The sequence below is a fragment of the Charadrius vociferus genome, unplaced genomic scaffold, assembly GCF_000708025.1.
Source record: "Charadrius vociferus isolate BGI_N301 unplaced genomic scaffold, ASM70802v2 scaffold430, whole genome shotgun sequence".
Classification (NCBI taxonomy): domain Eukaryota; kingdom Metazoa; phylum Chordata; class Aves; order Charadriiformes; family Charadriidae; genus Charadrius; species Charadrius vociferus.
The window spans coordinates 1,202,270-1,227,864 of NW_009646541.1; the positions used below are offsets into that span (position 1 = coordinate 1,202,270).

The 25,595-nt window shown below is 49.9% G+C and overlaps 2 protein-coding genes across 2 annotated transcripts in view; one reads left to right on the forward strand and one right to left on the reverse strand.

Moving 5' to 3' along the window:
* Positions 1-4,198: 4,198 nt before the first annotated feature.
* Positions 4,199-13,629, forward strand: LOC104287420 (cytochrome P450 2W1-like). The gene is made up of 9 exons (XM_009886130.1): positions 4,199-4,381; positions 6,471-6,633; positions 7,901-8,050; positions 8,161-8,318; positions 10,292-10,462; positions 11,485-11,626; positions 12,002-12,186; positions 12,801-12,942; positions 13,448-13,629. The coding sequence occupies exons 1-9, from the start codon at positions 4,199-4,201 to the stop codon at positions 13,627-13,629; spliced, it is 1,476 nt and encodes a 491-aa protein (XP_009884432.1).
* Positions 13,630-17,784: 4,155 nt separating this feature from the next.
* LOC104287118 (cytochrome P450 2W1-like) overlaps positions 17,785-25,595 on the reverse strand; it is an 8,881-nt gene continuing 1,070 nt past the window's right edge. Inside the window, exons 3-10 of the mRNA XM_009885786.1 lie at positions 23,943-24,105; positions 21,969-22,118; positions 21,718-21,875; positions 20,737-20,910; positions 19,604-19,745; positions 19,050-19,225; positions 18,334-18,475; positions 17,785-17,975 (exon numbers count right to left, since the gene is read on the reverse strand). Coding sequence (XP_009884088.1) covers positions 17,785-17,975; positions 18,334-18,475; positions 19,050-19,225; positions 19,604-19,745; positions 20,737-20,910; positions 21,718-21,875; positions 21,969-22,118; positions 23,943-24,105 — 1,296 coding nt within the window. The remainder of the gene's footprint in view (positions 17,976-18,333; positions 18,476-19,049; positions 19,226-19,603; positions 19,746-20,736; positions 20,911-21,717; positions 21,876-21,968; positions 22,119-23,942; positions 24,106-25,595) is intronic.

Below are 25,595 nucleotides of genomic sequence, written 5' to 3' on the forward strand. Positions count from 1 at the left end.
CCGCTCGCGGGGATGGGGAACGGTGTTTTCAAGGCCACAGCCTTGAACAACCCAACCTGGGGACCCGACCTCTTCACCTGGGTGAGAGTGTGGAGGTGGGGGGCTTCTCCCACCCGTGATTTCGTGTTTGCTTTGGAAGAGCCACCAGTCCCGGGCTCTGTCAATGGCGGGAAGGCAGCGGTGGTGTGAGGACGCATCCCAGGCTGGTCCGGGGTGACACGGGCAGCAGAGGGGGCTGTTCCCATGGCGTTGGGGACGACAACGTGGCTTTGCCGCCCCGGCACAGGCTGGGCCGCGCAGAGCTTTCTGCGCAGGTACACGCTGTCAGAGCAGAGCAGGGCAGGAAGCAAAAGGTTTTTTTTTTTCCAGAGAGAAAATGAAGGAGGAGAAGCTGAAATCTTCATGCAGAAAGAGAGGAACGAGAAAGTATTTCTCTCAAATGTGTCGTGTTTGTGCATAATTAAGCACCAGCTAAAACCTGGGATCGATGCTTCAAGGATCAGAGAGCAGGCAGATGGGATGAGACCACTGAGGAAGGAGAATTTAAAAAGCACGGCAAATCCTGCTTTAAAATGTGCTGCAGCTGGGTCTGGGGGCGGTGCTGGGGAAGGAGGAGCCCCGTGTGATGATGAAGAGCAAACCCCGCAGCCTCAGAAAAGAATAAAAGGTCTGAGAGCGGAGGTTCTGCCAGGTTGGCCCCCGAGGAGATGAAATGCCTCTGCCCAGTGCTCATCAAGGAAAGCAGCTTCAGAGGGGAGCTGCCGAGCGTGCTCGGGGAGGGGGCAACCTTGAAAAGTATTCTAGAATCAAAGAAATTGAGGGCTTGGAGCAACCTGGGCTGGTGGGAGGTGTCCCTGCCCAGGGCAGGGGGTTAGAACTGGATGGTCTTCAAGGTCCCTTCCAACCCAAACCATTCTAAACGGGCAGCCTGGCTTGGGACTGAGGCCTTTTTCTCTAAAGCAGAAATTGAATTCTAGCACCAAGTGCCCAGAAGGGGCACGAATTCGTTAGTGCTGCCCACCTCCGGGAGAGGCTGGGGATGCAGCCAGGTGGGACGGGGACTTTGCCGCAGGGTTGGCGAGCGCATCCCAACGCGCTCCACGCGCGACCACTGCACGTGCCGGTGAACAGCACAATGCTTCTCAAATGATGCTTTTGGGGGACAGATTTCTCCACCTGATCCGTGCTTTCCTCCGGATCCCTGCGGGAGCAGGGCTCGAGCGGCGTGCTGTTCCCGCGGCCCGGAGGTGTCCCTGCCCAGGGCAGGGGGTTGGAACTGGATGATCTTCAAGGTCCCTTCCAACCCAAACCATTCTAAATGGGCAGCCTGGCTTGGGACTGAGGCCTTTTTCTCTAAAGCAGAAATTGAATTCTTTCCCAGCACCAAGTGCCCAGAAGGGGCACGAATTCGTTAGTGCTGCCCACCTCCGGGAGAGGCTGGGGATGCAGCCAGGTGGGACGGGGACTTTGCCGCAGGGTTGGCGAGCGCATCCCAACGCGCTCCACGCGCGACCACTGCACGTGCCGGTGAACAGCACAATGCTTCTCAAATGATGCTTTTGGGGGACAGATTTCTCCACCTGATCCGTGCTTTCCTCCGGATCCCTGCGGGAGCAGGGCTCGAGCGGCGTGCTGTTCCCGCGGCCCGGTGCCGTGCGAGCTCCCAGGAGGACACCCCCGGCAATGGGGATTATCACGGTGGGAATGTTTAACCCCACCTGCCCGTTGCTGGCTCCGAGGGCAGACGCAGGGAAGGAGACCTCGGTTTCCGCTCTCTAGTCCTCTTTGGCCAAGAGTGGCTGATTTGGAAGGGCTCGACCTCCAAATAATTACACACAGCCCGAGGACTTTCTTTCCCAACTACAAATCCGTGGGTGGTTCGGTCCCGGGGCGCTCTGCGTAAGGGCTTTTCTTTCTTTGCCTCCCTTTCTGTAATATCTCCTGTGACTTGTGACATGACCCTGCCCTGACTGGGGAGGTTTCGATTGTTTTCAGAGAGATCATTTACTCCTAGATAAAGATTAATTTTCATTTTAATTTTTAACTTAAATCTCGGAGGTGAAAATGTTTTCGTAGGCCATCTAAGATGCTGTTATCTTGCCCAGCTTTGCCTCTTTCACCCCGCAGGTAATGAGTAACCTTTCCTCTGGCTGGGTGTGTGTGGGGAGGTGGGCTGATGGCTTCCTCGCTGCCTTCTCTTTGGGAACCATCAAGACATTTTTAGCGTCAGAGTGACATCTCTCTGCCTCTTGCTTTTGGTAATTCTTACGGTGTGAGACGATGCCGTTCCTACACCGTGTCCCGCTTCCCTCCTTTCTGCAGGGAGCCCAAAAGACCTCCCAGAAGTGGCCAGGAGCAGAGTCAGCCCCAGGGCTGCGTTGTTCACAGCCCAGCCCCGACACAGGCTGCGGGGCCGTCCCGGGGCACAGCTCCACACCCGCACTCCTCAAAGCCACATCGACAAGTTGTCCAAGCACAGACGCAAACGCGTGTATCCAGACTCCCAGTCTCCTGCTCTTGCCACAGGCGCTGGTGTTTGTAACGCAAGTGGGTTTGGGATGGATGGAGGGTTCCCGGGCAGTGTGTGGTTTGAGAGAGGACTGGGTTTGAGCTGAGACCACGTCCTCTCCGGTTCATCTGTGGCCCGAGATGGATGGGAGAGTCCAGGTTTGAATGTGCGTCATGTCCACTGTAAGCGTGAACCTCGCTGCACCTTGGAACAGTCCCAAAGCATCCCTGAGGCTGATACCATCTCATATCACAGTATGGAGCAGTACAAAATCCTTGTGATCTAAAAGGCCTCCAAAAAAGGTGTCAAATGCTCTTTTCCTTCGTACAGGACCATTGCATTGTCTGTGAGATCAGGGGAATTTTACAAAAGTGATGTCTGCTTCCACTAATGTCTCTGACAGGTCTCACTCTGTTAGACGCTGCCAGAAACAGCAGATGTTTTACAAAGCCTCTCACATCCATATTGATTCAACAATCCAGCTCTCCAAGATATGATTTTGATACCCCTGTTGTTGTCTACAGAGTGAAAGTGGTACCAGTTAACGCTGGATGGGGAGCAGGAAGAAATGCCCCTCACTGAAAGACCCACTCACAAAAGAGGGAGGCAGAACGCTGAGTTATGACTTTGGAGTTTGCAGCGGTGACTTGGTTTTTCACCAGCCTCTGATGGGGAAAAAAACAAGAGGAGTTCAGCAACTCTGCATTTTATTGAGCTTTCTGTAATGTAGCTGGCAGTAAGGAAGAGTGAGAACCGTGAAAGTGCCGTGTTTGGTGTTTTACACGGGGCTGGCGGATCGCTCAAGCCGGGCTGTAGGGCTGCCCTGACGTAAGGGGGAGTTTCTGCCTGCACACCCTATAGGTCTTTAGGACAGTCCAGATTCAAAGTGTCAATAAATAGGAAGAGCGCAAAGATAAGCGACAGAGCTCCCAATCTGCAGAGGCAACAAATGGGTCCCGATTGTTTTGCACGTGAAGATCGCCCAGTTCTGTTCCCTTTCGCTGGGAGACAATGCCTCAGTGCGAAGGCACAAGAAGGTGGAAGAGGAGGGAAGATGTTGCCCACCAGCTGTCTGCCCAGCTTCAGGCAGGGCCTGGAGCAGGTCTCTCCGCCTGCGGAACCTGCTTCTCCTTCACCGTACCGTGGGATGAGCCCTGCTTGTCTACCCTGAAGGATTATTTGGGGATCAGCGTTTGTAAGGTAAAGAGCTGGAAGGCCGAACGTAGAGAGCTGTCTGTGTTCAGAGGGCAGGTTAGAGGAAGAGGATGGAAGAGAGGGATGAAGAGGAAATCTTTAGAGAAATGTGTGATCGATGCCTAATAATAAAGCAGATATGGGACTCCCAGGTGCTAGGAAAAAGAAAGGTGGCAGATGCCCCATCCCTGGCCACGTGCTGTGAAATCATTGCAGGCAGAAGGATCTGAGCTCGGCGTTGGAAATGAAGCAAACCTGCCCCGCTGCGCTCGGCGGGGAGCCCGCGAGGCTGCACCTCCACCGGTCCCGTTTGGACTTTGCCTTTTGCAGACATAAATTCCAGTTTTTGTCAAGAGCTGGGGGTGGAGGGGAAGATTGTGCAAAGTGCAGCAAAACCCCTGACATCACTTAGTCTGGATAAATATAATGCGATAATGCGAGCATTCTCATAAAGGTGTCTCGGTGGCTTTCCAGAAAGGCGAGCGCCACCAAAACATGGCTGCCTTCACCCCCCTCCTCATCTGTGGGGTGTGCGCGTTGCTTTTATCAGCTGCACTCTATGTTTTAAAAGTTTTGAAGCAATCAGCTTTAAATTTGCCCCCCGGTCCATTTCCTCTTCCCGTCATTGGCAACCTGCATCTGCTGGACATCAGAAGACAAGACAAGTCACTAATGAAGGTAAGAACAAACGTCCTTTGTTTCTCGGGTGTTGAACATCAGCATGTACCCATTGAAAATCCTCCTCTGGTGGTAGTTCTGAGATGCTTTTTGGTGCTAAATGCGTTTTTAAAAAACTGTGATGTTTTAAAGGTTTTGGAATGACCAAGGGCTCTGCAGGGAGCGATGATAAACACAAGCAGTGCTTACATGGGAACGACTCACACACTGAAAACTATGAGTATCTGCATCAGATCAGACTGATGGACCTAAATTCTGGCATCTTCTTTGTGTTGTGAAATACTTTAAAATATTTGAGTGTCCACGTAGCCAAATTGAATGATGGATGCTTAATTGTCGTTGCCAAAATAGCTTGTATTTCTTATTTGCGTTGCCAGTTTTTCATGAGAATGGAAATAAATACAGCGCAGCCCGAAGAAGAGATGTAGAAGTCATTTGAAACAGTGAATGACTTGGACTTATGCAAGACAAGGTTCTCGGTAGGAAGCACAGTTGTCTGGCATCTGTCTTCCAGGAAAAAAAAAAAGGGGGGTGAAATTTCAACGTATTTAGTCTCTCAGAGCCAAAATGTGGCTCAGTGGACATCTGCCATGTCAGGACATGGGGTGCGCCTTCCACCTTTTAACGTCAGGTTGCCAGCAGCCCTCTGACCTGCTTAGCGCTATGCAGGGAAGAGGAGTTGGCTTTCCCTCTCTCGGTCCCGTCACCGTGCCATGCGAGGGGCCTCCAAGATGCCTGTGAAGACACATCTTCATTTTACGCCAGCCAGGTCACAGCGGGCTCGACACCCAGGGCTTGGGAGGTGGGAGATGGTTTGGACTGTGGTCCTTGTTTCTATCCAAGACCAGAAATCCTTCTGCAGAGGAGGGGAGAAGGGGTTTTGGGGTGGTGCTGGGAAGAATAAGCAAAGCAGAGGCTGGAAAGGAGGTGACCTGAGGATGCAGGAGCGAGGTGATAGCATCTTGGTGAAGACCAGACTCAGGGGAAGGTGTTGGATAGATCGACCACACCAGTGCTTTCTTTGCCCCATGGAACTATAGCATCAAGAAGCCAACTGGGAAAGGGGTCTACAGCTGGACCCAACTGGGAAAGGGGTCTGTGGTTGCAGCCTGGAGGACCCTCTCGACGTCCTCTGCTCTTTGAAGTCAGGGCAGAGCAGACTTTGTCTTTGTTAGCAAAGAAATGACCTGGAGTCAAAATTCCTCCCCAAAAGGGCAATCCCTAAAGGATTTCCCCGTGGAAGTTGTACAGCAGATGATGCCGTTATTTGGTCCAGCAGGAGGGGTTGCTAAGCTTTGGAGCCTCCTCTGGTTTACATTGGCAGAACGGGTCTCCTTTGATGGGACACCGGGGTTGATCTCACGGTAGCTTTATGCAGTTTCAACTCCCTTGCTGTCGGTCAGGTCGTAATTCCTCGTTAAGGCCTGGCAGGACCATGTTTGTGAGCCTCCAGAGAACTCCTGCTGCCCGGGATCTCAGATCTCACTAGAAAGTCCTCCTGTGCGGTGGCTTGAAAGCTACGGTGTAGCAGGAATAAAAAAAGTGGAGTGTGGTATTGTGGTAATTTTCTAAGGCGAGCTGAAAGAGCAATCATTTCTTCTGCCTTCATCCATCCATCCTGGGTGAATCACGTTATATACCTCTTTGCATTAATTACAACAAAGCTTTTATTTAACTTTTTATAATAAATGAGGACACCTCTGCTCTTCCATCCTCTTGTGGTGGACGGTAGCGTTACTGCCTGCCCCATCAGCAGTTGCTCCAGAGCTGTCTGGCAGATCTTGGTGATGCTTTTATGCTGCTGGTGGTGTCCAAAATGTCTTGTTACCTTCTGCCTCTTTAACCCCCTGGGCCAGCCTGAGTCCAACCAGCTCAGAAAAACAGTAGTTTTATGGAAGCTGTTGGGTTGAACACACCAGTGTTTATTTGCTTTCATTCCTCTTCCGTTTAAGTGTCCCAGGGCTTTGCCTCTGGCATCCCTCCAGCCCTCTGGCCACAGGAGGAGGAGGGAAGGAACTCTTCTGCCGCCCCAGCAGGATGTGCCGCTGCCAGTGATGACTTCCATGCTCTGATTTTTCTCTCCTTCCAGATTTCAGAGAAATATGGCCCCGTGTTCACCGTCCATTTGGGGTTCCAGAGAGTGGTGGTGTTGACTGGCTACGAGGCAGTAAAGGATGCCCTTCTGAACACGGCGGATGTGTTTGAGGACAGACCGGCTATACCCATATTCTATCACATCCAACATGGAAACGGTACTGGCAGGTGGAAGAGATAAGGACGCGTTTGCTACGCTCTTTCTCAAATGTGTTTTTCCAATTGCGACAATATTTAAGAGTCATGATCTGTGTTCTTATCATCGAGGGCTACATTTTGTGGGGGGCTCAGGGCAGTTGTTTGTTTTCTTAAGAAAAATACTTCTGGGGTTCTTCTTATTTGCCTTATCAGTTTTTTGCTTTTAGTGGCACTTGGGTCACATTTCAAGGGTGGGTTTTTTTTCAGCGCGGAGGGAAGGAAATTATTTTTCACAACGTGAAGGCTGAGGTCCTTACGCAATCTCTTTTCTACAGTTACTGGGAGTTCAGACAAAGTGTGGATCATGCATGACTCATGATAAAGACTGCAAGAACTGGCAAGAGTGCAATTGCACGGGCTATTTGTACCTCAAACAATTACTTCTGTAAACAGATTTTTGGCGTGTTTCTGAATTGCATGTTAAAAAGTAATACATTGCCCAAGACTAGACATTGAAAAACAATGAAGGGAATAATCCCGGGCTGAAAGGAAAAGATTTGATGACCTAATATGTATATAATGCATACAGCGTGTGGGTTTTCTTTTTTTTTTAATCTTGTTTTTAAGAGTGAGGCCCCATGTGAGGAAGGGCACAACGCACTACTTTCCCAACCACCGTGTGAAGATGTAGACGATGTTCAGCCCTCCGGGGAAGGGAGGGCTTCTGAATCGTACCCAAACACCTCCGTGCCTTCTTGGCTGAGTGTTTTTTTGGCAGATGGGGCGGTATTCCCCAGCTGTAAGCAAAGGTGCTCCCTGCCCCCCCCTCCTTGAGCCCTGCACAGTGTACAGTTCATCCTCTAAAACGCAAGTTGTTCAGTGGAATCGTTTGCCCTGTTCATGACAGGGACGGAGCGGTGTCATCTGCTCCTGGCCTTGCTCTCTGAAACAGCTGGGTCATTTTTCTAAGGAAAAACACGTCAGCCTGAGACAAATACCACACATAGAGCTTTTTACTGCGTATGGCTGCAAAGAGACAAAGCTAGTAACAAGGCAAACCCAGAGCTTTGGTGTGAACAGCACCCGACGGTTTAAAATGTTGCCTCCAGCCCTCCTGAACCTACCTGGGGTGGTGTTTTCCCAAGCCAGCCCCCCACAGAGCCCCGAGTCCGCTCCCGAGCAGGCTCCACCAGCTTGAAAAATACCTGTGCTCCGCAGCTGTGCTTTCGGTGTTTCTGAGAAAATCCCATACCGCCTCAGCCAACAGGGCATGAAATCCCTCCGTAGGTGTGTTCTTTTCTTCTCAAGAGCTCTGGAAGACGACACGGCGGTTCACCATAGCCACCATGCGGGATCTCGGCATGGGGAAGCATCTTGGCGAAGAAATGATGCTGGAGGAGCTTCGCTTTCTCACTGAGTCGATCAAATCCTTCAAAGGTGAGCTGGAGATGGCATTGACTGTCTTATGCTACTTTATGATGCCTCTGTGAAGACCTCTGGGTTGCTCCAGAAATGACCAATACGGTTATGATTTCGTTCATTTCTAGGTGGGCCTTTCCGATTACGATTTTTGAATATGGCCCCCACCAACATCACCTTTGCTATTCTCTTTGGGAAAAGGTTTGATTATGAAGACCCAACATATCTCACTCTGTTAAGACTCATAGATGAAGTTATGCACCTTCTTGGCTCTCCATTCTTGCATGTAAGTTACACTCTGTGCCGAAGTGCTTCAGTATCTCATCAGAGTTGGTAGGTCAAGCTGACTTACTAGTGCTGAATGGCTCTGCAGAATCTTCAGGGTACTGAAACATAAGAATCATAGAGTGGTTTGGGTTGGAAGGGACCTTTAAAGATCCTCTATTCCAATCCCCCTGCCATGGGCAGGGACAAGATTCTTTATTTGGGGTTTTTCTTCCTTCATGAAATTCTCTTGCGAAGGAGGTCCAACATCACGTGGTGGCACTGGGCTGAGAGGCTGATGTCACCTCCCCAGCGGAAGGGATGTGCTTCATTATTCTACAGCCAGCAGCGGCAATACCTGAGACTGCCAGCGTGGCGGGACGTGGGGCGGGCAGTGTCCAGGAACACCAGTGGAAATCCACAAAAGCGCTATAGACTCTGCCCTTTGTGTTAGTATTTTTGGTTACATTATTTTGTGAGCTTTACAGTTTAGGGCGAATTGTAGTCTCCCGTGAGGAAACAGACCCAAATGTAGGACTGGGATCTGGGCAACCCTCTGTCTTTGGTGTTTCACAGTAACTGCAGGAAAATGTTCCTGGAGTGTGTCTTAAAAATGTCTGTAGCACTTTTGACAGAGGGTTCTGAAGGACTCTGCTTACCTGTTTTTTGATATTTTTTTTGTGGTTTTGTCAGTATTTGTCCCACAGTACCCAGAATAAAACACAGAATGCCAGCATCTCCTGCTCCCTTGTATTTTTGATCCAAAGAAGGCTCAGCTGGAAGAGACAGGAGGGGATCAGGTGCCTCTTGGAGGGCATGGCCCAAGTGTCTTGATTTAAAAACACACCGGTGATAGAACTAGTGAAATAATGACCTTATTTGTCCATGTACAAAGAAAAATTGCCAGGCTCATTCCAGTTGTTTTCTGCTGAATGCTGTGTGAACATCCCAAAAGTAACCTCTTGTCTTAGGGACAATTTCGTGTGTATTTTAGGGTTACTTGGTTTTGGTCTCTTGCTACAATTTCAGCAACTAGTGAAGTTACAGAGTAGTGGTACAAAGTACAGAGCTGCAGACGTTATATACGGACCTCTCATACCGCCTGTCGTGGCATTAAATCGATACCCACTCAACGGAGCCGCATGAAAAGAGTATTCCAACTAAGAGGCTCTCACCTGAGCCAAGAGCTCTTGTTCAACTTAATCCTCCACCACAAGGAATAGAGTATTAGTTACTTAAGGTAATATTGAAAGTAATTCCAAAAAGCCGTTAAAAAAAAAAAAAATGCTGATGGGTTTATTTCCTGAATGAGAACTATTTACAATAGTTACCATTTATAATAGTACAGCATCCTTTTTATTTTCATCTCTACAGCAGGTTTAGTTTCGCAGAAAACAACAAAAATTATAACTGGTTAGCAAGAGCAAGGGATTTGTGAATCTTACTCTGCAGCGAGTTTATTTATAACATTGAGAAATGGTGTAAGTAACCCCCCTGCACATAAAATGCAACTGATTATTGTGCTGTGAAATTTAACGATGCTGAGGACTCAGTGTAAGTGATTTATAGTTCATGTGAAAGTTAAAAATGATGATCTAACAACTTTAAAACATAAGTATTTTGGCTTGCTAAACATTTGGAGTTTTCTTTGCGTAATGCTTTATCTTTTTGCTTTATTACCTCTTTTAAAATGTAATTTCATTGTTTCATGAGTTTACGATCACTTTCCCTTAATTGTATTTTTTTTAAAATTTGTGCTTATAGGCTCTGTCTAGACAAGTCTGATAGGCTCCATTCATTTCTGTAGAGAACTTTTAATAAGAGGAGGCATTTTTATACATTAAATTTTTTTAGCTACCAAAAAAGAGAGATTCCAATCACATGGCATTTGGTTCCTCATGTAAATGATTTCTCCATTATGATACTTGAGTTTTAGAAGGTAATGGGTGAATTGAAATTTTTTTTCTGTGATTTTTTTCCCGTTTTTCTTTTTAGTTATTCAATTTCTACCCATTCCTTGGATTTCTCCTCAAACCTCACAAGATGATCCTGAAAAGAGTAGAAGAGGTGTCTGTGATCTTAAAGAAGTGCATCAAGGAAAGCAAAGAACGTATTAACAAAACCGACCTGAAGAGCTACATTGATGCATTGGTATTCAAACAAGAGGTATTTTAACAACACGATGGTTCCTAGTGCGGTATCTTATACAGAGACACTCTGTGTTGCTTGTCTAATGAACATACTCTACTGCAGTCTACATGAAAATATTTAAATTTGGGGTAAACGTCCTCCTATTGTAATACGTTAAATACTGCATACTGCAGGAAAAGCAAGAAATAATTAAGTAGACCACATTGCATGAATGTGTAAAACTTGTCCTCGGGTGTTAGCTGCGGTCCCTTCCTCGCTGGAGAGCGAGAGAGAGGTAATGTCGTTTTCCCAACGCATCCCTCCCCGCAGGCATGGGAAGAGGCGATGGATTCCCAGTTGCAGAGATGCAGAAGTTCCTATTGCGTTCACGCAAACACATCACCAGCTCCCACGTAGAGGGTTTGCCAACGGGAACGGTCGCGTGGGAGTATAGCAAGGAAGGATCAGTCCGTATTTTTGCCCTTTTTCTCCCAGTGTTTGCATCGGTGTGCTTGAGAGGGGTGGTGGGCAGGACGGGTACTTGGGCTCGATGCCGTGTTGCAGACAGGAACAGGCGAGGTTCCCGTCAGCAGCACAAAGCAGGGACAGCAGAGTTGATGTGCCGGTGGTGTCCTGGGCCTTCGTGGTTTCCCTGTAGCTCCTAGGAGCTCCTGGCACACATCTAGACAAATTCCAGCTGCCTGGGAAGGCATGGTCCTGCACCTCTCGTCATTGTTCCACCTTCTCAGGACCCACAGGCAGGGGATGGAAGTCCTGAGTCGATCAGATAACCACTGCCCAGAGCAGATAAATGTCACGTGATGTTGGAAAATCAATGAATTGGTCCAATTAGTTCATTTTTGGGGGACAAAACTCAAGTGCAAAAACATTTCTGCTGAAAACTGAAGTATTTCTGTAATGGTATGTCAATGAGGTGCATCTTGGCACTTGTAATTCACGTGCATCCCACTGTAGTGGCTCTGAAGACTGCGTTACCTGTCCTACTTCTCTCTTTCCATGCTAACAGCACTGGGCTTTTTCTTTTTATTTCCCTAAAGGAGCAAAAGAAAAACAATATGCTTTTTAATGATGAAAATGTATTGGCCTCTGCGCTCGACCTGCTCATGGCTGGCACCGAGACAACATCCACGACCTTGCAGTGGACCATCCTGCTGATGATGAAGTACCCCGAGATTCAAAGTAAGACACCTTTATGGGTTTGCTTTTCTTATGTAGGGTGCAGTGACCCCCTAAGTGCTGCTCACCTGTAAGATCAGAGCACCTGGAACCTGTCCACCTCTGTCCCAGCATTGTATGCTGCCATTCAGGACCAAAGGATCTTGGTTTAGTGGTGGTTTTGGCAGTGTCAGGTTGATGGTTGGACTTGATGATCTTAAAGGTCCCTTCCAACCTGGACAATTCTATGATTCTATGATCTGAGGGGTTGTTCTCTCTCTGCTCTCAGGGGCTGGGCGACCTCCTGCCTGAGGTAGTTCAACAGTCATCACAAGCTGGGATCTGAAGGTGCTTTATCACTGAGGAAAACTCACTTTATGCCTTTCTTTTGCCCTCCAGAACAGGTGCATGCAGAGATTGAGCAAGTTCTTGGCCCTGACTGCTTGCCTACCTTTGAGGACCGGAAAAAAATGCCATTTACCAACGCGGTGATCCACGAGGTGCAGAGATTTGTCCCCCTCCTGACACACGTTCCACGGTGCACCTCTGTTGACACCCACTTTAAAGGCTACTTCATCCCCAAGGTACCTGCTCTTCTCCAGACGAAGCGGGGGGGTGCGGCACACCAGTGACCCCCAGGGCAAAATGTCACAAGGAGTGGGGGAGGTTGAAGCACAGGGCTTTTGGCGGGGAAGAGCCAGTTCCCTAATCCCCCGTCTCCTCCGCACCCAGACCGATGGCAGTGTGACTTCAGGGTTACGCACACAACTTCCCATTTCCCATAACTCGTAATGTGGAGTCTGTTCCTTATTCTCTTCACTCTCCATTGCTATTCATGCCCCGTAGAGCAGTTCTGCCTCTGGAGTACCACGGCATTGTCTCGTTGCCTGCTTGAGGCAAGCAGAGAGCAGCTGGGCAGGAAGGAAGCCCGGTCCACCTCTCTCTTCTGCTTCATAACTCAGGAACTGCCAACAACCGTTGTTGTTTAATCACATATTAGTCAGTAATTCCTGTGAACTCGGTATTCACACTAACTAAGGGTCATATGGTCATGTACAAGCCCAGAAATTAGTTCTTCAGGGGCAGAAATCTGCTTCCAGCCACAGTCCAAAGGGAGGAACACTTACACGGCTGAATGCGCAAGGCCAGAAGTTTGCTATGTCCACACATGCTAAAGCAGAGTGCGGTTGTGCCGCAGGGAACAACGGTGATTCCTCTGCTCACCTCCGTGCTGCTGGATAAAACACAGTGGGAGACGCCAGACGAGTTCAACCCCAACCATTTCCTTGATGCGGATGGGAACTTCGTAAAGAAGAAAGCGTTCCTGCCCTTCTCCGCAGGTAACGGAAGCATTTGACCCTGCACGGGGCGCCGAGTTCCCCGTGCCCCTCGGAAGGTCCTAGCCAAGGGACAGGATCCGAGCTTCTGTTGGGAACGGCACAGACACCAGTGGTGGGGATGGTTTAGAACTATGGGGTTCTGGGCTTTGATGACTTGCAAACAGCCCCTCAGCCCACACCAGGTCCTGGTGTTTAAAGACACCACTGGGACCTACGGAAGACTCGACGTCTTCAAGCAAGGGTTCAACCTTCCCTCTGCCTTGGGAAGGCGGGTTTCTAGGGTGTCCCAGATCAATTCCTTGCAGGCTCAGAGTGAAACAGCCCCGTTCAGATGCCTGAAGGAAATGAACGGTGGTGGCTGATGAATATCACGCCACGCTGTTTTCCATTTCTGAGGCCTATACTGTCCCTCACACTGTTGCTACCCAGTAGTAGGGAAGAGGTGTCAGGTCGAGCCACCACTTACCCAATCTCTCCACCAACAGCCATGCTTTTGGCATTGCAGGGCGGAGAAACTGCATTGGAGAAAGTCTTGCCACGATGGAGCTCTTCATCTTCTTCACAGGCTTGATCCAGAAATTTACTTTTAAGCCTCCACAGGGGGTCAAAGAGCTGGACACGACTGCAGAGGTTGGATTCACCATGAGACCCCATCCGCAGTGCGCCTGCGCTGTGCCACGCCAATGAGCCCAAGGCTCTGAACTGAGAAAAATCGACGGGATTGTTTTGCGCAGAGCCTAGCAGATGCACGAAGGAAAAATCAGATCCCTGTGCAGTAGCTACAAGTGGCTTCTTACTCAAAGCCTTGCAAGTACTGGCTACATGCTGAAATACCCGCTGAACAAATATTTTTCTAAGAAGCAGAGGAGGGCTGGTGGGTGAGGTTACCTGGAAAATTCCAGCCAGGTACATGACTGGAAATGACTGGACAGCCACTGCTTTACAGATCAAATATACAACATAAGAAAGTAATTCTTATTGGGAGAGGATGATTGTCAAGAGTGGGTCATTTCTTCACTTGGAGAGCAATAGTAGATACAAATGTTGTGTCATCTTCTAATCCCTGCTCTTTTCCCTGCTGCACACGGGATAAATGATTCCCAGGTACCTGCGCTTTCTGTGTCTGATGGATGCTCTTCCAACACTTCCCACACTTCTGGTTTTGAATCCCAGATGCCAAATGCTGGACTTTTTAGGTTCCCCTTGCTCTGAGGGACCTTAGCATCGTTCCCTGGGGGTCTTTGGCCCTGTCTGCGTACAGGTTCTGCTACGGCTGCATTGATGCGGGACTTAACAGCTCTCCCCAGACAAGTGAAGACACTCCCGCCCCCATTTTTACAAAGGTAGCTCAGATACATAAACACGACTTCTTTTCAGAGCACCGTGTGTGAACCAGCAAACATGCAAACATTGCAAAGAGGCTTCTAAAGTGCCCTTCCCTTAAGCAGCACAGAAACTGGGCAGATCCAGGCAAAGCGTTAGAAAACCTGTCCATCTCCCCTTTCCTTACGTCTCCCAGCTTTCTGCGGGATTTGTCAGGATGCTGTCTTTTCCTGACATTCCCATCTCTCCTCCTCCTCTGAGAGGACTAGAGATGGAGCCTCCTCCCATCCCCTCGTCAGTGAAGGCTACAGGACTCTTTTACAGCAGCCGGCTCCCTCCTTGGCCTGAAGTGCTGGTGAAGGAGCTGACAGACAATGGGAGGTGGCTGGAGCCATTGCCTCATGAGCTGGTTTACCCCTGGGAGGGATCCTGGTCTGCAGGATGGGGAGGAGAAGACTCCTCCTGTTCCCTGCATATTACCTGATTCTTCCAGGTTAGTGGTAAAAAGGCAGTGCACGTGCCTTTGCTCCCAGCCTTGCTCGCAGGTGACCGCAGTTGGACGTGGGGGTCCATAAAGGCTCAAGGCTTAGCTCTGCCCTCCTCATCCAGCCCCGGGCTGTGGCTTTGCCCCGCTGCAGGGCCGGGCTGTGACTTGGAGGGATCGTGGTGCCATCTCGTGGCAAAAAGAAAATCGAAATGCCATTCTGCCCAGCGCTTCTTGCTCCGGGCAGCGGGCAGAGGGGCTTTGGGCAGGAGGCAGCCCTCCTCCTACACATCCGCAGAGCCGCTGCAGCCCTTGCTGCTGATCGTTGCCCCTCTGAGCGCGGGAGCTGCTGGTCCCAGCATCGGGCAGCGGTAGGGGTGGCAAGCCGGGCTATGGGACACGTTGGCACAGCCGGAGCGGGATTTGTTCAGGTCTTTCTTACTTTTAAAACCCCGTCCGCCTGTCCTGCCCCGAGCTGTTTGCCTTCGATCCAGGGCGGTGTGTTGCAAGGCACAAACATGTTCCACAGCTCGAGGGAAGACCCCCAGGGCAACTGAGGAATGTGGAAATGGTTATTTCCACCTCTAGTGTTTTCTGCTAGATAAATACGTAGCTGAGTCATAAGCAGTGTTCTGCCATGGTTTGGCTGAACAACTAAAGGGCAGGCAGGCACTTTCTTCCGCGGAGGCGTACTCAGCTGTGTAATTCAGTGTGCCAGGGGGCGATCGCTTCCATCCTTCTGCCAACACAGGCACAAGTAGGATGCACTTTTCGAAGGAATCAGAGAAACCTGTTCTCCTTCGGTGTTTGCACCTGGGAGCTCATGGCTGTTGTTGGGGCAGGGGTGGTGGGCAGAGCGCTGGATCTCTCTACCCGACCGGCACTGCCGCAGGCGCCGCTCTGCCTGCCGGGGGGTGCCAGCGCAGAAGGGGATGTCCGAGGAGAGCAGGCTCCGCAGGCTGCCGTGCCATGTGGGAAGGGACCCATCTCTCTCCTTCAAAGCCAAGATTGCCCATGGCAAGGGGTCAGGGCTGAGGTTCCACCAGTGAATTTGGGCAGATTTGAACCCAGCCCAGTTTTGTCCCCCGGAGCACCAGATTATTGCCGTATGTGTCTTTTGAGTTCATATTACTTTTGGAGGGGGCTGGGCCAGGAACAGCCCTGCCCTCTCTGAAGCCAAAGGCAAAAGTGGTTTTTTTTATTTCAGCAAGGCCAAGACTTCCTTCGCTGAGTTGATATGCGACGTGCTCCTCTGTCGCCTCACGTGGCTCTCCCCGCCTGCCCTGAAGAAGACCCCATCCTGCTGCCACCGCTCCTCAAGAGTGACACTGCCAGCAGATGATGCTTTGGGAGGGCAAGAGGCGAGAGGCTGAGGGTCCAAGGCGCTAAGCTGAGGGACAGCCCCAGCAGCGGTGAAGCTGTGCTGGGAACCTTCCGTTCAGCCTCTGCAACCAAGAGTCGAAGACCTAAAAGCGAAAACCAAGGCTATCCCCAGGACCGACTAGTAGCCCAGAGCTGAGCACGAAGGGAAAGCTCTCTGCCCTGGAGTAACCACTCTGCCGATATGGAGGGTCTCCTGTTGAGCTGGTTTTTGGTGGGATAAGGGCATGTAGAACCTCTTACCCATGAGATATAAGTAAACCAATATTTGTTGCCACTCTGGGCACGGGATCAACCTTTCGTGGCATTTTCATTTCTGTGTTATGCCAAGTTGGGTAACGGGCATATGAAGTATAATGAAGACATGGGACTGAAACTTTATTTGGTTCCCATGAAGGGGGAAACAAACAATATGATAAAGCACATGATAAGAAAATGCGTATGGAGAAGTGGCAATTCACAGGCAGATAAATGGATGAAAAATTGCCTGAGCTATACATCAACTGGAATAAGATTGCGGAATATGTTGGCAGATAGGAGTGCTAAAGACAGGGAAAACAGCCAGGCAAAGCTACAGAGGAAAGGAAAACAACCCAAACCAGGTCTTGTCTAATCCCCGATCCCAATTCTCCTTACGTGTGTGTGTGCAATACAAAGACTGTGAAATTAGACACCATTTGCAAGGAAATTGCACGTCTGGTTCCAATGGCCAGACCATCCCAAATACCACATTGACTGCTGAGGTTGGCTCTTGACATTTCCCAGGAGGTCTGAAGAGAGGAACAGTGTTTGCTCCTATTTAACAAGGTCAGGAAAGACAGAGACCCATAAAACTAGAAATGGGTCTGTGTCATTAACTTCTTAGGATCGGTTGCTGGTACAAATCTCACGTGGCCTTGTGGTTTAGACTGCAAACTTCAAAATTTAGATCTTCTTTCATTCAGACTGTGAAGCAGTGTTGAACTTGGTGGTGACAGCGCTTGCTTATCTAAATGAGTTTGCAGACTCTGGGGCAGCTTTCAGGACACTGTTCCAAGGCAGAAATAACTTTGTTCACAAATCACATGAATCGATCTGTTTTTTCACTCTCAGTGTTTGACTTGGCTGCCCAGCCTGGTGGGATTTTGCTAGAAGCTACAGATAACTAGAGAGCTTGGAAAAGTTCAGGAGGTACCTACAGATGGTTCAAGTGTATGACCCACAGTGTATTTCTGTGGCTGTTAGCAAACGGTGGTGCGTCTTTCCTCAGGATTTCGGGCAGAGTTCTGCAATGTTATGAATGTCACTGCTTTGCCAGGGGAGCCTGGGTGTCACACCTACTACCCATGGGCTGAATCCCCTTCACCAGACCATCTCCTTGGTCCCTCCGTTGGCTCTACACCCAGTCTCTCTTGATAAGAAGCGTGTGTTTGTCAACCACAATCATGGTTTCTAATTGATCGTATGCCCCCCTCCCAGCACAGGAGCAAAGAAGGGGTCATCAACCTATGGGGCAGATGTGGTGGAGAGCAATGGAGTGGGAGTGGATGGAGACAGTGGGACAGGAATGTGAAAGAGGGTGATGTGGTAGGGTGGGGGGTGGTGAGTCCTAGCACAGCTAAGTTGGGTCTAAGCAGCTTCCCCACTTGTTGGGCTGCTCTTCGGCAAGGCTGGGGTTATTCACGCAGGACAGCACAGGTTGCCTGGGGCTGAGGCCTTAATGTGAAGGTTGTTTGAGGGACGGTGAGGTCCAAGTCAGACTCTGAAACTCCCGGCTGGGGTTGAAAAGTAAACGTCTGCAGCAACCCTACAAAGAAGACAAACAGCTCCATCTTGGCGAGGCTTTCTCCAATGCAGTTCCTTCGCCCTGCAGAGGAAAGCAGTGTGTTTACTTGATGGAAAGATCAAACTAGAACATTTGCCATGGGCACATTGGCATCTGAGATGTCGTAATGGAAGCAGGAGTGAAACCTTGAAATGCACCAGAGCGTTTCGGAGCAGAGGGGCCCATGTCACTAAAGGCAGCTGTCCCAGTCCCACCGGCACAGTGTGCCTTTTATCCCACATAGCCATCCTATGCATCTTTAAACTTTTCTCTTTTAAAAGCAGCCTGGTAGAAAAACGCCACCTCCTCCCAAAGGGGCAGCGTTTGAAACGTTAGTGTATATTGTAATTAAATGGTCCTGCCGTAGCCTCAGCTCTGTGCAGATCAGCCCTTTAGTTACCTGTGGAGAAGGGCAGGAAAGCCTCTCTCTTTACAAAATTCCCATCAGCATCAAGGAAGTGGTTTGGGTTGAACTGATGTGGTGTCTCCCATTGCGTCTTATCCAGCAGCACTGAGGTGAGCGACGGGATTACAATTATACCCTGAGAGAAAAGTACATGAAGGCACAAAAGATAGTAAAAGTGCTCTGTTTTGGTTAATTTTGTGACACAGACTTCAGTGTCCCAGGAGACTTGCTCCACCTGGGGTAGGTGGAGACCCTGAGGGTTTTATCTGATCAGGCAGCAGAGAGAGAATTCAGTGAGATGTCCCCAGCAGTGCCAAGGATTGAAGCCAAACACCACGTGGGTGCTGTGGAAACCTCAAGCAGAGGGTCACATCCCGTAAAATCCCTGGCAGATACTCCACTGTGCAGATGGCATCAAGGAGGTAAACCAGGGTCACTCGTGGAGTGAGGAAGTCCTGAGCCTGAGAGGGACTGAACTGAGTCCTACAACACCAGTCTCCCCGGACTCAACGTGGTTGAACAGACTCAACTGTGAAACAATAGTCCTACAATGCCAGTCTCATAGACTCAACATGGAAACTCTTCTGGGGATGATTCTGGATACCTGCTTTGGGCTTCTGTCCTGTAATTCCCTCTAAAGAAACCAGTCTCTAGTGGCACTGGCAAAAATGAGGAGGGTGGTGTGTTGCTGGGCTGGAGCAGTTACCTACCTTGGGAAGGAAGTAGCCCCTGAAGTGGGTGTCAACAGCAGTGCAGCGGGGAACGTGGGGCAGGAGGGTGATAAACCTCTGCACTTCGTGTAGCACCGCATTGGTGAACGTCCGATCCTCATACGTGGCCCAGCTTCCAGCTTTGACAGTTCTCCCAATCTCCTCCTGCACCTTTTCTGGAAGGAACAAACACAGTTGGGTTCCAGCAAGAAAGCCAGTTCCCCTGGTTTTGGGGAAAACATATTTTTCCAGGGTCTGGAGGAAGAGGATTCTTAAAATGCCAGCTGGGGTTTCCCCGCTCTATTTCTAGTTCAGACATGATGGGTTGTTTCCCCAGCGTCATACTTCATTCTCCACTCATGCTCTCTCCCAGCAAGGCACAGGGACTATTTGGTTGTGACTTTGACCACCATCGAATTACATCAGGAGTTCGTAATAATAGAGAGATGGGATTCGGTTCTTAAGGCAAAAGAGCTTCTGTGGATCTGCGTCCCGGCTTCTCCCCTCCCCATATCTGCCATGCCATGGATGGAGCGTAGGCGAAAGGAGCTCACTTTGAATCTCTGGGTATTTCATCATCAGCAGGATGGCCCACTGCAGCGTTGTGGCTATGGTCTCTGTTCCCGCCATGACCAGGTCGAGTATGGATGCTATTAAGTTGTCATCATGGAAGAGACTGTCTTTCTTGTTTTTCTCCTTGAAAAACACAAGTGGTAAGAAAGGTCTTAAAACCATCAGTGTTAGTATTCAGCAAGATTGGGAAATACCGCATGGCTACAACACTGTTGACAATCGTCTTGTGTTTGTGAAGTGGGTGTTAAAATAGACCTGATCTTGAGTGCACAGCATTCACCAAAGATGGGAGCACCAAAGACGGAAGGTTTGGAGTGGAGGTCTGGTTCGGCATCCATCTCCAGCCAGATGCAGGCTGAGGCCCAGAGCCAAACGCTGTTCACGGACTCGGCCTCGCAGGTTTGGAAAGAGCCCGGTCTCTCCCCCATACAGAAGGAAATTCAGCTAATCTTAGCTCTGAGGGACTCCTCCTGCCCAAGGACAAGATTGAATCCCCAACAATGTTCAAAATGACCTTTCAGGCCATTTCTGCTGGGCTTTAGGACTGTGCTGACCCTTCCTCCACATAGCTGGGTAGAAGGCTTAGGTTGGCCCAGATCCAGAAACAAGAAAAACCTCAGATCCCAAATACCTTGTGTTGAGTGAAATCAACTGATGTGTGAAACTGCCGAGTCTCTCCTAAATCATGACGCAGGGCAGGGCTAGGACTTGTACGGATGATTTATTATCCAAGTGCTTTAAGTGTATCATTCATCTTGGAGCAACAGTATCGATGATTAATTGATTTGTTGTTGTAAAAATAAAGGCAGAGCCAGCCTTTATGTGAATTCATGCCATTTCTACTAGGAACAAGGAGCTGATCTCACGTTATTAACGCTGCTATTTCAGCAGTGGACTGAGACAGTGGCTTTCATATCTTAATTTCGATAGAGAAGTCCCTGCAGTAGATTACACCAGCTGTAAGAGACTGGCGTCTTATTTCAATAGCACTAGAATAACAGCATGGATTTCAATAGGCTTACATGACATGACAAATCAAGACTCAGCAACTGTTTTAGCTAGAAAATCCAGAGAAGACATTGCGAAGAGTCAAGAGAGCTAAGAGATCAAATACCTCTTGTTGCTTGAATATCAGTGCATCGATGTAGCTCCTCACGCTGTTCTCGTTGATGTCCTCCCTGCTTGCCTTGATGTATTGCCTTAAAATGACGCGCACATCTTCTATTTTCCCAAGCATAATCTTGTGGGTTTTGAAAAGAAACCCAAGGAACGGGTAGAAATTGAAATACTAGTGAGGAATTAAAAAAGAGAAGCATTAAGTCTGCAGAAGTATCAGCATGCTGCAACAGCTTCTTCCTAAGGCATGACATATCGGGTGAGTTTTGCCTGGCAGTAGGAGTATCTGAGCATCCCAGGGACTTCCCGGGCAGATTTTCGCAAGAGAGGGCTTTGCAACCTTTGAGCCCTTATGTAATACTGCCTAATTTTAAGCATTTTTGCTGTTCTGTGGGAACAGATCCTCTCCCAGTAACAGCCAGGTCAGCCTCTCGACAGAGTTGGGGCTCCAGTGTGCCAGGCCACCAGCCAGTTCAGATCAGTATGACATTGGTTAGTTTTTTCCAACGTCAGTTATGTTAAGGACGGGGTATGAAAGTTTGAAGGGAAGCAGCGTTTTCCTGGGACTCTCCAAGGAAGTGTTTTTAATGCAATCTGTGAAATCTCACTCACGTGAACATCAACACTGAATGGGCCTTTTTGGGAAATGCAGCAAAGGCAAAGAAAGCCTAAAGGATGGTGCGAGTTTGTTGAAAATGAAAAAAAAAAATAATCTGTAGAGCTAAAATAACCATAGTTCAGTTCTCATTTTATCTCCGCACAGATGTGCAGGATGGTTCCAAAGGAGAGCAGCGAAAGGGAATCTGGCTGCACACTTGTGGTGACCAAGGTGGTATGACAGGAGAACTGTCACATTTTAGGTGTAATGGTGGGTTCTGAACATTTGAAAACTGCTGAACTAAATCCTGTGGTTTGTGTGGCTCACAAATGTAATGTGCCAGTGTAAAAAAAACGTTAATCTGTGGGGCAGGTTACTTACGTTCAAATACGGAGATCCCAGAAGGATCATAACTTCATCTATGAGTCTTAAGAGAGTGAGAAATGTTGGGTCCTTATAGTCAAACCTGTCCCCAAACAGCATGATGAAGGTGATGTTGATTGGAGCACAGTTGAAGGACGTCAGGCCGAAAGGTTCCCCTGCAACGGGAGGAGGATGGAAACGTTAGTGAGATGTTGCAGCAGCAGTGACGCGTATGGGGCTGTACAGCACCGCGATGGTCTCCAGCTCACCTTTGAAGGATTTGATCATCTCGATAAGGAAGTGAAGCTCCTCGAAAATTCTCCCTTCTATCATTTTTTTCCCCATGCCGAGGTTGCGCATGCTGGATACGGTGAACCTCCGGGTTGTTCTCCACAGCTCCCCGATAGAGAAGAACAAACCTGGGGAGGCCGTGAGGCATCGCCGCTGGGCTCATGCACGGAGGAGCCCCACCGCACGAAACAAAACAGGGGACTGGAGGAGGAGGGATCTCCACAAGTGTTTCTGCTGCCCGGTTTCCCATGGATTTGGGGACTAAGGGTCTCCCATTTCTGTGTGCCCCATCCCTGTATCCTCTCAGCTCCATTCGCCCAGTCTCACTGAGCCTCTAGTTTGGGAAGAAACGAGCTCCCACCCAACCCAGTCTGCCCCAGCCCTCTCCTGAGCGCGAGATAAGCAGGTCTGGCTTTCAGACCAGTACTGGTTGGCTGTAGAGCTGGGGAGAGACATCAGTCTAAGTCAATCACACAACTTTCTGACCCTGTTTGGTTGCAAGTCTGAGGCCTCAAGGAACAACCTTGTGTCTTTGAAGCTTCTCACTTCATCCCATTCCAGCCATAAAGGTATTTTATCTGTGTGGGATATTTTATCTGTGTGTCCTCGACCCTGGTCGTGGACCCTCGTGCCGTGATGCCCACTAACACCACCGAGCAGGGATGGGCATTTCATCCTGTCAGGGTGGTGGAAACAGCGAAGGAAAAACTTTTGTCAGTAATCCTAAGACTATCTCAGATTGTGTCAGTCGAAAAGCTGGATTCCAGCACTTCACATCCGCATCTCGGCTGCAAGGTTTTTAAATGTGTTTGGTTTTTTCTAGAATAAAGGCTATTTTAAAGCAGTGCAGTTTTTAATTTGGAAAGCAAATCTTCTTGCTCTAAAAATATCAAAGCAAATTTCTAAACTTCACTTTTAACTTTTCTCTAATTCAGGTGATTTCATCTGGATCGTTTCTTTTCTGCAAACAGCTTCAGAGTCAACACATTCGCATTTTCTGAAGAAAAAAATGTTTCATGGGAAAATTTGTGACCGGTGTTACTTAACAGCCCCTGTGAATTTACAGCTTTGGGACACCTCTAAGTGGCTCAGACTCGGGGTGAGAAGGTAAGTGTGAAAGGACTTACAGTGCAATACTGACAGTCTCCCACGGGGATATTTTACGTGTGAATTAGCTTTGAAAAATACTTTTTCTCCCCATCGATTCCTTTTCCTTATGTAGCGATAAATTCCTATATTGATATTATGGCTGGGTAATTTCATTTCTAATTGTAATCCCGACTTCAGCCCGTGACCAGCATATAGAGCTGCCTTTTGGATGCTCACAGCTGAAGCCTCAGCTGAAGCAGAGGGTGGACAAACAAGGCAAAAAGTCCTCTGAAATACTCAGTTGCCCTGGAAAAAACATGGGGTTGGTTGTGGGGGCAAATTTCCAGCCTCAGCCTATTGCTTCTGCATGAACCTGTTTGATATGGTCCACCCAAGAGCTTTTGTGGGGAGGCAGGGCCCGGGGGACCGATGATGTCCACAGTTGTGGCACCCGGCCGTGGGAGAAAGGGAAAAACCCTACAGCTCCGAACAGCCAAACCAGTTAGTCCAAAGTCCCCGGGAACCGTGGGGAAGGTTTGTAAATGTGGTGGTGGTGGAGAGCCGCTCTCGTTGGCGTCTTACAGAAATTAACCCCAGAATTACCTCGGTGCCTTTAAAAATCCCACTCCTCACCCTCCAGCGTTTAAGATACGGATCAGCCACAAGTGCATTCGCAAAAATGATGGCAGCGAAAAGCCAGGAGGCATTGCGTGCAAGCGAGGAAAGCCAAATCTTTTCTGTCGGCTTGGCTTTGGAGGGGTCCAAGGGGATGTTTAAAAGCCGGGTGCCGGGGGAGCACAGTTAGGCTGGCACTAAGCGACGGCGTCGTCCCTCCCGCCCGCCCCCGCTCATTTCTCTAGTACCGTTTCCGTTCTGAATTTGGTCAAATATTGGGATGGATGGTCTGTCTACAAACTCCTCTGTGTAGTTCACAAGCGCGTCCCGCACAACTTCGTACCCGGTCAGGACCACAACTTTCTGGAACCCAAAGTGGAGGGTGAAGATGGGGCCGTATTTTTCCGCAAGCTGAAAAAGAGGCGAGCTGTGATGGTGAGGAAGGGAGGGAGCATGCACGGGGCAAGCGCCCGTGGCTTTCTGAAAGGACATATTACGTCCTGGTGCCCTGCTGGGAACGGCCGCGGAGCCGCTGCCTGCAGAACGGCATCTGTGAGCCGGAGCTCATCGCGGTCAGACACGAGGCGTTTCATATAGATGCCCGGCTGCCCCTGGATCCATCCATATGGATTTTGGGCTCGTGGCCACAAAAGAACCCCCCACCCCCATCAGTGCATTACTGATCTGTTTTTGCTGTTAAGGAGAAAGTAAATTGAAAAACAAAAAAACCCACATAGAATTAAAGACCGGACCTCAAATGGCAACACAAGTTGGCAAACTGGAGAAAGATGAAAACAGAGAAGACATTTCAGTGCAAAGAATGATGCTGTCCCACAGGAAAGCTTTGGAATGATGCTCCTCTCGTACCAAAGCCCTCCTGCATCCCTGCTGCTGGACCAGAGGAGCCGTTTGCCCCACGCCAGGTGTTCAGTTTGCCCTGGATGACCGCAAATTGCAAATCCGTGCCCCTCTGCTTGGACCTGGCTTTGGTACCTATAGCTCAGCTGGGCACAGCGGGGAGACCCCCGGCAGGGACAGGAGGCTGTCCCCGTGCCTGTGCACAAAATGATGCTCGTTTTACACTGAGAAGGCTCTGGGCTTATCTTTGCCATGACACAGAGCGGCTTTTTCACTGCCAACACTCCCCAGGACAAATTCTCCGCAGCTCCCCGCCAAAGCTATGCCGTGCCGGGTAGTTTACAAAGGTAACACGGTGCCTCGGGGAGGGGCTGAAAATCCCTCCAGGAGCGTGCGGTCCCGCCGGCGTGTCCTACGCGTGCCCCCCGAGCCGGCCGTGCTGCGTGCGGGTCCCCGCTCCTCTTTGCGGAGGAGAGGGCTGTGGGAGGAGGCTGATGGGAGATGCCTGTCCTGCATCGGGGACCGCAGGAGCCTGAGTACCGCGGCTGCATCTTGCTCCCTCGGCAGCTTGAAAACGGCAGCCGGGGACAGGCAAGAAGAGTTTGGGCTGGAGCAAGGTGGCGGGAAGCCACGGCTCAGGTCTGTGCCTAAGCAAAGGCACGGCGTACGCCTGCAGCCTCAGCCGGCGCCGGTCCAACAGCAGCTTCCCCAGGGGCGAGCGGGGGATCCCCCCAACCCTGCAAAAGCCCCCGTCGGGGTGCCCAGCCGACAAACACTGGTGCCCGCTGCTCGATGCAGTCACTGCTTTTTGCTTTCAGTGGGGTGAGACGGAGGGATAACCCCTCCGGAGTAATCCCGAAGTAAAGGCAAGCATAGGCGATACCAAACGCAGCTTAGCAGGTGAAGAAAGCACGCGGAGGTAATGCCAACCCGCCGGTCAGAGGCTGCGGCGCCGTCTGCCCATCCCCGCTGGGTAAACCGACCGCAGCCCTGACACCGTCCCTCCGGCCGCGGGCGCTGGGACCCTTACCCCACGGCCGGTC